This window comes from Caloenas nicobarica, chromosome 21 (assembly GCF_036013445.1).
Source record: "Caloenas nicobarica isolate bCalNic1 chromosome 21, bCalNic1.hap1, whole genome shotgun sequence".
Classification (NCBI taxonomy): Eukaryota; Metazoa; Chordata; class Aves; order Columbiformes; family Columbidae; genus Caloenas; species Caloenas nicobarica.
Genome location: NC_088265.1, coordinates 5,693,981 through 5,706,085, shown reverse-complemented (window position 1 = coordinate 5,706,085; position 12,105 = coordinate 5,693,981). Strand labels below are relative to the sequence as shown.

The 12,105-nt window shown below is 58.7% G+C and overlaps 1 protein-coding gene across 1 annotated transcript; it reads left to right on the top strand.

The window, feature by feature from the left end:
- The first annotated feature begins 350 nt into the window (after nt 1-350).
- On the top strand, nt 351-9,882 carry NUAK2 (NUAK family kinase 2). Its single transcript, XM_065649545.1, has 7 exons — nt 351-539; nt 4,454-4,574; nt 6,023-6,174; nt 6,969-7,034; nt 8,086-8,205; nt 8,537-8,669; nt 8,750-9,882. The coding sequence occupies exons 1-7, from the start codon at nt 351-353 to the stop codon at nt 9,880-9,882; spliced, it is 1,914 nt and encodes a 637-aa protein (XP_065505617.1).
- The last annotated feature ends 2,223 nt before the right edge of the window (nt 9,883-12,105 follow it).

Below are 12,105 nucleotides of genomic sequence, written 5' to 3'. Positions count from 1 at the left end.
GGAGACCTCCTTTGCACCCGGATTGTGGGTGACCCCCCTGCACCCACCTCCGCCTCTCCCCTTGACCCCCGCACTCCGCGCTCTCCCGTTCGCATCTCCCAGGCCCGTGGGTTCTCCGATTTGCATCCCCCTCCCGTGGGGTCTCCCCGCAGCCCGGCCCCCCCGCAGCCCGGCTCCCCCCGCCCCGTTCTCTACCGGCTCCCGGGCGGGGCGGTCGCCGCCGGGCGGCCAATGGGCGCGGGGGGGGCGCGGCCGGCGGGGCCGCCGCATTTAGCGGCCGGGCCGGGCCGGGCGCTACCGGGAGGTGGCGGAGCCGGGAGCGGGACATGGAGCGGGACACGGAGCGGGACATGGAGCGGGCGGCGGGGGGAGCGCTGGCCGAGGGGCTCATCAAGTCTCCGCGGCCGCTGATGAAAAAACAGGCGGTGAAGCGGCACCACCACAAGCACAACCTCAAGCACCGCTACGAGTTCCTGGAGACGCTGGGGAAAGGCACCTACGGGAAGGTGAAGAAAGCCCGGGAGCGCTCCGGGAAACTGGTAAGGGTTGCTCCATCCTCGGTGCATCCTCACCGGGAGCCGGTGCGGGATTCCTGAGTATCCTCTTGCTCTGAGCAGCGCGACTCCGCTGCGTCCCCAGCCGGTAACCGGGAAGGCGCAGCCCCCGCCCGGCCCCGCTCCCGGCTGCGCTGCTGCCGTCCCCAGGCCGGTGTCGCCGGTGGGGACACCCCGGAGGGACCGCGCACCCCCTCCCCGGGTGGGGTTTGCAGCTCCCCTCGCCCACTTGACCGTGTCAGGCTTCCTGGTGAAAGGAGCCCGCAGATAGCCGGCAGCAAAGAGCAAATATTGCACTTGAGTCTCAAGGATTTTTCCCTTCCTCTCGCCCTGGTTCGTGGCCGCTTTTACCTCTTGGCAGCGGCGTGAGGCAGCGCCAGCAAAGCCGTACCCCTCTGAGCTCTGCCCGGTTGGAATCGTGACTCAATCGATGCCTGTGGTGCAGAATGGGACCCCCAAAAAGCACTTGCACACCCACCCACATGAGCGATGCGGGTCCACCTGCGCGGCCCAGCAAGGCTCTGAGGGCTGCTCGGAAGAGCAGGGTGGGAGGTTGGATCACTCAGGTCAAGGAAAACAGCCATAAATCTGAGAGGTTTTCTTGTGTAACGCGACAGCTCTTCATGAAGTCAGATCTGCCATTTCCATTAGCCCATCTGATTCTGGAGGAGCTGCTGTTTTGCTGCATAATCAGGGCCTTGAAATGCGGCTCCCACCCACAGACCTAGAAGGATCCCTCCCCTCGGGATGGGCGAGAAGACTTGGCTTTCCCTGCCTGCACCGAACACAGCTTGTGCAGGGAAATCTCTGAAGTGCCACAAAACTCACCCATCTGTGGAAGCCCCTTAGGACAGCAACTCATTTGTCTAGCAGCATTACTCCATTATAATGCAAATTAAATACACAGGACAATGACTCTTCAATAAATGCTGGAGATAGTCAAAGGCTCGACTATCTAGTACCTCAACTAGCTGGCCATGGAGGAACTGGAGGCTTAACCACAAATCTCTCCTTCCCACAAATTCTTTCTTGTAGCACTCAGCATTTCCGGACCTGTTTAATCTTCAAGCTTATCCTGAGCTGGGTTGTTATTTGCTCCTTCTCTGAGTGGCTTTCACTTCCTAAACACGGAGGTGCGAGCAGGTACTGCTGCCTCCACCGGTCACCCCTCGCGGGCTCCGATCCCACGTTACCGGCTGAGGCTGTAACGCTGGAGCTGCTCCATGCGTGGTTTTTGCCTCTGGCTAATCAGAAACCGTCTCTATCAGATGCACTAAATATTGAACCATCTTGTTTTACTGCCTAGCTTTCCTTTTGCCTCGGAATTTTAACCAGCCTACCTGGACTTGGCTCAGAGCAAGGTGTGTCTAATGAGTTGGTAGACTGCAAGGAAGAGCAGGCTCCCACAGCTAAAGGGTTTTTGGGGACCTCCATGAAGATGCTTTGTCTTAAACTTGTTTTCTGGTTAGAAATCCTTTAGGTGAAATAATGCTCACGCCTTCTGGTGGATACTTCTTCCAGTGCCCTTCCCATCCCTTGGAAAATAGCTGTGTTTGTGAAATATCAAGCAGGTGGGAAGGGATTTGCTGGCTCTTTTTAATTTCTTTTTTTTTTTTTTTTTTTCACCCCTGTGTCTTTTGGCTTGAAGATGCAGTAACGTGTGCTGTGGTGGTGCAGACTGGCTCCTGCACCTGTTTGCATGGCAGCATTTGGCCTTTTTTCCTTGCAGCCTGGTGTTTCTCCCAGCCTGGTTCCCAAGCCCTGGCCTGCGGCCAAGTCAAGTAGAAAGAGGAGCCTCCTGTGGGACTCACTTGCAGGGTCACAAACGTATTTGTGGGTTTGTGTGGTGTCAAGAGGAAGGCAGCACCTGGAATATTCCAAAGCAGCAAAGCCTCTTTTGATCTCTAGTAAGGGGCAAACCCCACTCTCTTCCCTAGTGGGTTGTGATCCATATTTCATGGAGCATGAAATGCTGCACTTGCAACCTGGAACACCTTCTGAAGTGCTGCCTGGGGTTGTAGCTTAATGCATCTTTCAGCAGCTGCTGAAAATACCTGTTCTGCCCCCAAAAAGCTTTTAATTAAAAGCCTTTTTGACTTGGAAAGTACTCTCGAGTTCTCTATGCTCCTGCAGCAGGACTTCTCGGGGCTGTTTCCTGCAGGAGATTCTTCTCCGAGCCCTGATGGTGGAGGCTGTGGCGGTGTCTGTCCCTGAAGCTGCTGGTTCCCGTCTCCGGGGTGGTTGGGCACGACCTTTTCTGTCTGGGGGGAGCTCCTCTGCTGTCAGCACTGTTAGGGAGGGGATGTTTTGGAAAAAAGCTGCACCCCTGGGGAAGGATGGACTGGCCAAGGGATTAACCTCCCTGGCGGAGCCTGACAGATGGATAACTCATCCCACCCTGATGTTTCGGGCTCTGTGGGTTGAGATGTGGACCCTCGCAGTGCCGGATCCTTGCTGTGCATTTCCTGACCGTTACACGGCCTCAGCAAGGAGAGCCCGGGGCTGTCCCAGCGCCCTAAACCTGCTGCAGCCCTGATTCCATCTGCCCTGGAGGTCACTAACTGTCGGGCTCATTAAATACAGCCGGTGGCATCTCCTACAGCTTCCCGTGCTGGCAGCCTGGAGACACTTGGTGTTTTTATGGACAGCGGATCTTGCACTGAGCCCCGGCTCAGCACTGGCTGTGCACGAGCATCTTGGTGAGCAAGCGAATGTGCTGCATGCCCCCCAAAATGCTGAGGCTGTTGGGTTGGATGTTGAGCTTTAGTGGGGAGATGAATAGAGCGAGTCAGCAGGAATTTGGGAGGGCAGGAGCAGGCTGGCTTGCTGCGTAAAGGTTTTGCCTGCATTCTAGCAGGGGTCAGGTAATCAGGGGCAAAAAAAAAAAAATTGTTAAACTTTAACCTGTGAACTTAGCGCAAAGGTCAGGGAAAAGAATACCTGACTTTCGAGAAGCTATTAAGTGCCTTCAGTATTGCTTGGTACGGAAACTTGGGCCTGGGTTATTGAACTTCACTTGACCGGAGTCCATTCTGCCCGGTTGCTCCAAGCCCTGGTGCAGATGCTTCTGCTGCGGGGGGGTGTCCGTGGCCCCTCTCCCCGTTGCTGGGAGACGGGTGCAGAGTGTGGGGGTCCCTTGACGGGATTAATGCTGTTCCGCATTCTTGTCTGATCCAAAAAAAAAAAAAAAAAAAAAGGTTCTGCTGGATTCAGTTGTAAATTCAACCCTAGGAGCACATTGTCTCTCCCCAGCCCTTTTGAAAGAGGATTAGAAGGCATCTATTCTCCAGCCCTTACCCTTCTTTCTCCTTCCCTTTCAATTTCCTTGTAGAGGGAGAACTTGAAAACCCAAGTGAAAGCCTGGAAAGCGGCTCACTGGGTCTCCCGCTCCCATACCTAGGTGGGATCTGCTCCTTAACACCAAACTTGCCTTTACATCTACGTAATCAGCTCCTTGAAATAACTATTTGTGAGGAAAATGAAACCTGTTGGTTTTATTTATTTTATTTTTTTTTTCCATGACCCCAAGAAGATGTTGTTGTTGTTATCTTCCAAGTCATGTGTGCAGGTCACATTCCTCTGGCTGGCTGCGGTCCAGCGGTGACTGTAGCCTGGAACATGATTCCCGTAATCCACGGCACATCAATGAGGAGCTGGGCTGTGCTACCTGTGGGAGGAGGCTTGGGGGGCTCCTCCGGTAGGAGCTGGCAGCAAGTTTCCCTTGTGGGGGGAGACAGGGGGATCCTCTCCCTTGTGTACAGCAATGAGGCTTGGAAATTATGAAAAGCTCATTGATGAAGTTCACTTTTATCAGAGTTGCTCTGCAACAGGCTTTGGGAAGCTGCGATGCTCCTGGCCCCAACAACCGGGTGACCCTCTGTATGTGTGCTCATCCGCAGGTGGCGATTAAGTCAATCCGGAAAGACAAAATCAAGGATGAGCAGGACCTTGTCCACATTCGGAGAGAGATTGAGATCATGTCCTCCCTCAACCACCCTCACATCATCGCTGTCCACGAAGGTGAGCCCTCCTCTCCCCTCTCCAGCAGCATCCCTGAGCGGAGCATCCCCCGCGGGGCTGGGGACCAGGGCTGGGGACCGGGGCTGGCTCTGCAGCAGCACAGTTGGCTCTTGCTGCTCTTCCCTCTGTTCCTTCGGAGCAGAAGCCGTTTGCCGTTGCCTGCGCGGTGCTGGTGACTCAGCACCGCAGGCAGAGCAGATGCTGCCGGGCTGTGGTTTCCCCACCCGCGTGCAGAGCAGCGGCGAGGGGAAATACCTGCTCCAGAAATAGCTGCTTCCCATCCCCTCCCGCCCAGAGAGGAAAGCTGGCTCCAAAAGTTTCCATGGCCTTTAGAGGCTGGAAGCCTTGGTGCTGCTGTGGGGGGAGCTGGCAGCCGGGGTTCCCCGTGATGCCCGGTGCCTCGTGTGGCTCCGGTTGTGCTGGGTGCTCGTCCCAGCCATGGGAAATGCATGTTCAGGGAACCGGAGCGCTGGGAATCTCTGCGGCTCTGCTCTCAGCCGGAGCCAGGAGCTTATTTGGGTACCAGAGTCCTTCTCCTTCCCTCCCCTGGGGTGTAGGAAAACCAAACCGTGACGAGCTGGGAGAGCTGGTGCTGCTGGGCTCAGCTTTACGGCCGGGGGGTCGGGGCAACGCCAGTGGCGGCTGAGGGGGGATCTCTCGGGTTCTAGCTGCGATCAGACTTGGAGCACATCTCCAGCTGGATCAGGCTTTGCTTAAACGCCGAGTCCCTTTGCTGCAAACCCGGCATGGCCCGTGCTCCTCCTCGGGGCTGGCTCTGCCGGGGCTCATCGCGCCATGGCGGGTGCCGGGGTTATTGCTGGGGTGCCGGGGTTATTGCCACCTCGCCGGCGTACGTGAGGTACCCAGAGTCCTTTTGTCCTCTAAACAAAAGCAAGTGGGTTGGCAGTTCGTACGCAGTGTTTGCAAGGGCTGAGTCACGCTGGCTGTTGGAATTCAAAAATATTGAGGTAGCTTTCTGCAAACAGGAAGAAAACGCTCCGCCTCTTGGCTTGAGCCTGAGCCCTGTTGGGAGGAATGGGGACACGCAGAAAGGCCAACCTGGCCATGCCAGCCAGTAGCTCCATCGCCTTCCCCCTTGGCAGGGCTCTATTTAGCAGAGATCCATGTGTCTTAGACACTGGCTGGTGGAGCAAAGCCCTTTCTCCTGTGCTCTGTGGCTGCAGAGGCTGCTTGGCCAGCAGCCCTGGTGGCACCGTGAGACACGGGTGGCAGCTCTGGCTGTCCCCTGTCTGACCAGAGAGCAGGTACCTGCAGAAACCCCAGCACCTTCTGTTTTGCAAAACGACCTGAGGGCACAGGCGATGGGTTGGGCAGTGTGTTAGAATCTGTTCGAGCTCCACCTGCTCATTAAAAGGCACGTGCTAACGAGAAGTCCCTTACCTCTGAGCATCCCCCCTAACACCCTGTGGCTTCCCATCTCTGCGCAGTGTTTGAGAACAGCAGCAAGATTGTCATCGTGATGGAGTACGCCAGCAAGGGGGACCTGTACGACTACATCAGCGAGCGGCAGCGGCTGACGGAGCAGGAGGCACGCCACTTCTTCCGACAGGTCGTGTCGGCCGTCTACTACTGCCACAAGGTGGGTCGGCACCGCGCTTCCCACCGCCTTCCCGTGCCCCACGGGGACGCTCAGCCTGCGCTGGGAGGTGAGGGGAGCTGGTGGCTGTTGGGTTGATTCTGCCTCTTATCAAAGGGTGCGGCAGCCCTCGGGATTACGCACAGCAGCTTTTGGAAAGTCCTTGCCTTGGTTTTTCACTGCCATAGTGTGGGGCTGACTAACCTTGCCAGGGAGTTACTGACTCCTGTCCCACCCACCCATAGGGACATGCCCAGGGCTGAAAACCAATCCCTACGTCACCCATCTTGTCCCCTGGAAGGGATGTAAAGCTATAGGGCCCTGTGTGGGGCTATGGGACAAGCTGTGCCTGCCTTGGAAAGACCCTTGAGCCTGTGGGTCTTCCCAGAGGATGCTCTAAGGCCATGTCTGGTCATGCCTTGGTCCTGGGTACCCATGTGCCCTCGGTTGCAGGGCAACCCCTGAACCCAAAGCAAAGCTGGATCTCGTTGGGTGGGCAGCTTTAGGTCCCGGCAGAGCATGGAGCTGTGCCTGCTGTGCCCCGATGGGTGCTGGTGCAGGATGCTGGTGCTGGGTGCTGGTGCTGGGTGCTGTCTTGCTCATGCTCCCGAGCACGTGGTTTACAGCTCGTCCTCACCCATACAGCGAGCGTTATTTACTGCTCCCCTGATTGCCGTCACCGTGCCCTGTTTGCGTGCCGTGGTGCCGGTGAACGGCAGTGACCTCCCCGCGCTGCCTGGCTTTCTCTTCCTCAAACACGCTGTGAACTAAACCCAGCTCTCCCTTCCCTCCCGCAGAACGGGATCGTTCACAGGGACCTGAAGCTGGAGAACATCCTTCTTGACGCGAATGGGAACATCAAGGTGAGGAGCTGGCAGAGCTTGATTGTGCTTTGGGTGTCACCCAAAGGGGTCTCAGGGGTGCTGCCCAGCGTGGAGGGGCTGGGGGTGGCCACGACACCCTGGTGTCCCCCCAGGGCACGTAGTTCCCTGCAGCTCTGGGAAGCATTTGCTGGCTCTGGTGCTGCTGGCATCGCCTGTACCGCTGTTTGATCGGGAGATAAGGAGCCAGGAGGGCGCCTGTGCCTGCCCCGCTATCTGTGCCCGGCAGCCGAGCCTCGGCGCTGCCTATTCCAGCCATAATTGTGTATCAGACTGCTGATAAGAGGGCAAAGTCTGAACGTTGAGGTCAAAGCATGACCGGCTGTGGGAGAGCCCTTTCTTACAGTGAAAGTCCTGCTCCCCATCCGCGCCAGCCGGGCTGGTGGAGGGAGGTGTGACGCAGGTCCTGCTCCACTGGCCCCCAGCGATGCTTTTTGCCCCGGCCGGGAGCGCTGCAGCCTGTGGAGAAAGGGCACAGCCGCAGCTGGGGATCGGTGTGGTCGGTGATAAACAGGCTGTGGGGCTTTTATCTCTGTAAGGGGTAATTTTGCAATTGGGAGCTCGTGAGCAGGGACTGTACCTTCTGCTCACTGAGAGGTGACGGGCATAATGAGTGTAATGAATGGCTGTGCGCGAGGTGGAGCAGACAGGGACTGAAGCAGCCTCGTGTGGCAGCGAACGAGCTGGAGGAGAGCCCAGCAGCTCTCCCTCTAACCACATCTTTGCAGCCGCCTCTAATTCTGGCATGCTGGTGATGGGGCTGGAGGGGCAGAGCCGTAGGGCGGCTGCTGTGGCGGCTGGGATGAGCTTTTTGGCAGGGGGAGAAGGGCAGGAGCGGCCTCAGGGCTGGAAAGCTGGGGTGCTGCTGCTCCCCGAATAGACCAAGGGCACCCAGGGCCAGGGTGGGCACTGGGGTGCTGAGGGTGCCCCTGGTTTCAGCCAAGGCTGCAGCTCGAGAGGTTCATGTGACAGCACTGCTCGAGAGGGAAAGGGGAACTTTGCTGCTTGATAACAGCCATAAATGTCTCCCTAGATTGCAGACTTTGGCCTGTCCAATGTTTACCAGCAAGACAAACTTTTGCAGACGTACTGCGGCAGCCCTCTCTACGCATCTCCCGAAATCATCAACGGGAGGCCATACAAGGGCCCGGAGGTGGGTTGTCCTTCATGCCGGTGGGGTGGCGTGTCCTGCTGCCTCTTCGCTTGGACCTGGGGAAGTGCCGGGTGTTTTCCCAGAGGAACATTGTGGACAGAGCCCTGCCATGTGGTTTGGGGTCAGAATAGGTCCCCTAATACCAAGTGCTACGTGGTCAGCGCGTGGCAGCTGCAGTGGGTGGATGTGGTGGGATGCGGGTGGCTGGAGCTGCCCCACGCTGTCCCCCGCCCCGGGGAGGTTCTAGTGGGGGGTCCTGCCCAGCCCGGGGGGTTTGGGGCAGTCTGGTCCCTCTGTCCCCCCGCTCCAGGCTCATCTGTCCCTCTGGCAGGTGGACAGCTGGTCCCTGGGCGTTCTCCTCTACATCCTGGTCCACGGCACGATGCCCTTTGATGGCCACGACTACAAGACTCTGGTCAAGCAGATCACAAGCGGGGACTACCGGGAGCCCACCAAGCTGTCGGGTAAGCGGACCCCCACCATCCCACGCGTCCCCCCTCCCCACCCCGCGCTCCCTTCCGTGCCTGACCTTCCTCTTCCTCAGATGCCTGCGGGCTGATCCGCTGGATGCTGATGGTGAACCCCGAGCGCCGTGCCACCATCGAGGACATCGCCACGCACTGGTGGGTGAACTGGGGCTACAAAATGCCAGTCGGGGAGCAAGAGCTGCTGCGGGAGAGCGAGTCCCCCCTGGCCACGGTGGCAGAGTGGCTTCGCCGTTCCTCCCGGCCTCTCCTGGAGAACGGCTCCAAGGTGCGATGCTTCTTGAAGCAGCACATCCCCGGTGTGACTCTGGAGCGGCAGCGCTCCCTCAAGAAGTCCAAGAAGGAGAACGACGTCTCCCATGCGCTGCAGGAAGTGGCCCTGGCCCCGGAGAACCCTTCCAAGTCCATCCTCAAGCGGCCCAAGGGCATCCTGAAGAAGAGAAACTCCTGCGAGCAGAAGGTGCCAGGTCCCGGCCCCCCGCTGGCAGCACCCGTGGGAGAGGCGAGGGGTGAGGATGATGAGGTGGCTGCTGCAGGTCTCACCCGCATCCTGTCCTCAGGGATGCTGCCTGGTGGCACAGGTGACAGAGCGGTGCCCGTGGCTGTGCCCAAGAAGGGAATACTTAAAAAGCCCCTGACAAGGGAGTCGGGGTATTACTCATCCCTGGACTGCTGCGAGTCTGGGGATGTCCTGGACGCGGGGAGCTTGGACCTCGATGAGAGTGTGTTTGCTGACACCCCCTCCCTGGAGCAGGGTCCCCAGGGCCTCCCCGCCCGGAGGAAAGGCATCCTCAAGCACAACGGCAAGTTCTCGTCCAGCGGCGCCCACCCGGACAGCCCACCCGGGCCGGGCTTTGGGGGTTTCAGTGAAGTGCCCCTGCCCCAGGTACCCCGCGCCCGCCCGGCCAGCGCGGTCAGCGAGGACAGCATCCTCTCCACAGAGTCCTTCGACCAGCTCGACCTGCCCAGCCGCGTCCCCCCCGGCGGCGGGGGCATGCGGGGCTGCGTCTCTGCCGACAGCCTCCTGCGGCTGGAAGAGGAGGAGGAGGCGGAGGAAGGGCGCAGGTTGCGCCGCTGGACTGTGACCCATTGCCGGAGCCCCCTGGGAGAGAGCAGCTTGTCCCTAGCGGGCTGTGACAATGTCACCGAGGTCTACCGGCGTGCCCTGGCCATCGGCATGAAGCTGAGCTGAAGGCACCTCTTGTCAGGGCTCCCCGGGGGGTGCATGGTGGGGAGGGGGCTGATTTCTTTTTTTTTTTTCCCCCCCCCCCCCCCCCCCCCCCCCCGCCCCCCAGGGCTGCCAGAGCGGCTGAGCCACATCCCACATATTTATTTTGCAGCCTTGGGGAGGGAGCTGTGGTGGCTGTGAGGTGTTGGTGAGGGAACACCCCAAGACCAGGACATTAAATGGACCAAAGTGATCCAGCCACTGCCCCCCATGGAGGGGCTGGGGGGTCCCGGGGGCTCCTCGCTGCTGTCCCCCCCCTCACAAACAGGCTCATCTCATCGCGGGGAGGGGGGGAAACCAAGGGCTTGGAGGGATTTTTGTTTTTCTTTGCACTGTTTTTTGGCTGCACAAGGTAGCGGATGGGGCAGGTGATATACCTCAACCGAGCTGGAGATGGGGCAGGGGCTGGAAGGTGCTGGTAACAGGGTCCCACCAGCCAGACCCCAGCTCTTCCCTCTCCTGCACTGACAAACCCAACTGGATCTGACCAAAACCCCACTCTGAGAACACGCTTGGATGCCTTTTTTTTTTTTTTTTTAATGTCGAAAGGAGGAGGAAAAAAGTGTCTTTGAGGCACTGCTTCTTTATTTATTGCCTTTGTCCAACTTGATGTAAAAGTTCAGCAGCACGGGCTGTGTCCGTACTGGCCCCTGGCTGGCGGGGGGGTGAAGCGTTTGTGCCCTTGTCATCCGTGCCGCACGTCGAAGCTCCGTTGCACTATTGCCGTGTGTTTGCTGGCCCTTGCCCTTCTCCAGGGTGTGTGTGTCTTCTCCTACTTCCTCCAAAGTGGTCTTGAGAAAACCATTAAATGAAAAAAGCAAACGGTAGATGCGAGTTGTTCTCTTGATTGCTGTGCCCCTGCAGCTTGGGGGGAACGGGGTTTTGGTGGGGGGGCTGCTGGCTCCAGCTCTCCACCCTGCGCCGGTGGCTGCTGGTTCCTACAGGGACAGGGCTTTGCACGGCGCTGGCTCTTGGCCCCGTGCAGGTGAGCACGAGTTGGCTCCAGACACAGCTTCTGTGGCTCCTAACATCTGCCGTAGCACTGAAACCAGTTTTATTGCTCTACAAAGCGCTGTAACGATTTCCCGTTTCCAGTTGGGTTAATAGGAGCTGTTTTGGGTCTCCTCCACCCCGCAGGAATGCTGCCCCTTGTCCCACTGGACTGAAGCCACGGGGGGGACACGCACACTTGGACCCCCACTGCGCATTCCCCGCGTGCTTCCCGTGCCATTAAGAAACACCGGAGTGCTTAAAGCTGCTCCAAGGGCACCCAGCTTAGCCAGGGCAAAGTCCTGGTGCCCTGTGGGCTACCAAGACGGGATGGGGTGAGCCGGGGGCTGCAGCACCCATGGGTGCGGGGCACGGAGCATCCCAAGGTGGAGGTCAGATTGGGCTGGGTTTTTAACGGCCACTCATGGACAGAGTCTCCTTTTTGAAAAGCACCTGAGGGTTCGGTCTCTGGAGCATCCTCGGGTGCTGTGGTCTTGTTTCGTTAATGATTTGCAGGAAAACATTGCGGGCTGGCTTCAGAGTCGGGCCGAGCTGTGGGCACCACGTGGGGGTGAGGTCCACGCATGTCCTGGCTCCTGTTTGCGCTGGTTTAGGAGTCTCAGGGGGTGCAGCCCAGCCCTGGCTTGTGGCAGCAAGTGGAGCCCCTGCCCGCCCTGTCCAGGGCTGCAGCGATGGGCAAGGCTGAGATCTTGCTTGTCTAGACCGGGCTTTTGCCGAGAAAGGTCAGACCAGATGATCCTCGGGGTCCCTTCCAACCTGGGATTCTATTATTCTACGATTCTATGACATGCAGTTGAAGGCTCCCAGGGCTGGATGGAGGGTGACAGAGGCAGCCTCAGCCCCAAGGCACCTTGGGGTGGGTGGGAGGGGGTCCTGCGGCTGCCCCCCTCCCTGCATTCCCCCGCCAGCCCTTGGAGACGCTCCTTTCATCCCAGCCCTGATTTCCGCTGCCTCTGAGCCCCCCCTTTCAGCCCCCGACTATTATTAACGGCTCTTTTATTCAGCCCTTTCATCCCAAGGATTCACAAACTCTCCGCTTCCCTCCTGCCTCCCAAACTCCCGGGAGCAGCTTAGCGCAGCCCCCGCCCCGTCCCCCCCGTGGGTGTTTGAATCGGGTGCAAATGACCTCAGCGGCATTTTGCTGAGAAAATGCCATTTTTTGGGGGTGGCTTCAGC

What these genes read in the sequence shown, in the direction of transcription:
- NUAK2 (XM_065649545.1), top strand. Translation starts at nt 351, where the DNA reads ATGGAGCGGGCGGCGGGGGGAGCGCTGGCCGAGGGGCTCATCAAGTCT. An exon ending in GGGAGCGCTCCGGGAAACTG is followed by an intron (nt 540 to 4,453) that starts GTAAGGGTTGCT and finishes GCTCATCCGCAG; the next exon opens with GTGGCGATTAAGTCAATCCG. An exon ending in GGCCATACAAGGGCCCGGAG is followed by an intron (nt 8,206 to 8,536) that starts GTGGGTTGTCCT and finishes TCCCTCTGGCAG; the next exon opens with GTGGACAGCTGGTCCCTGGG.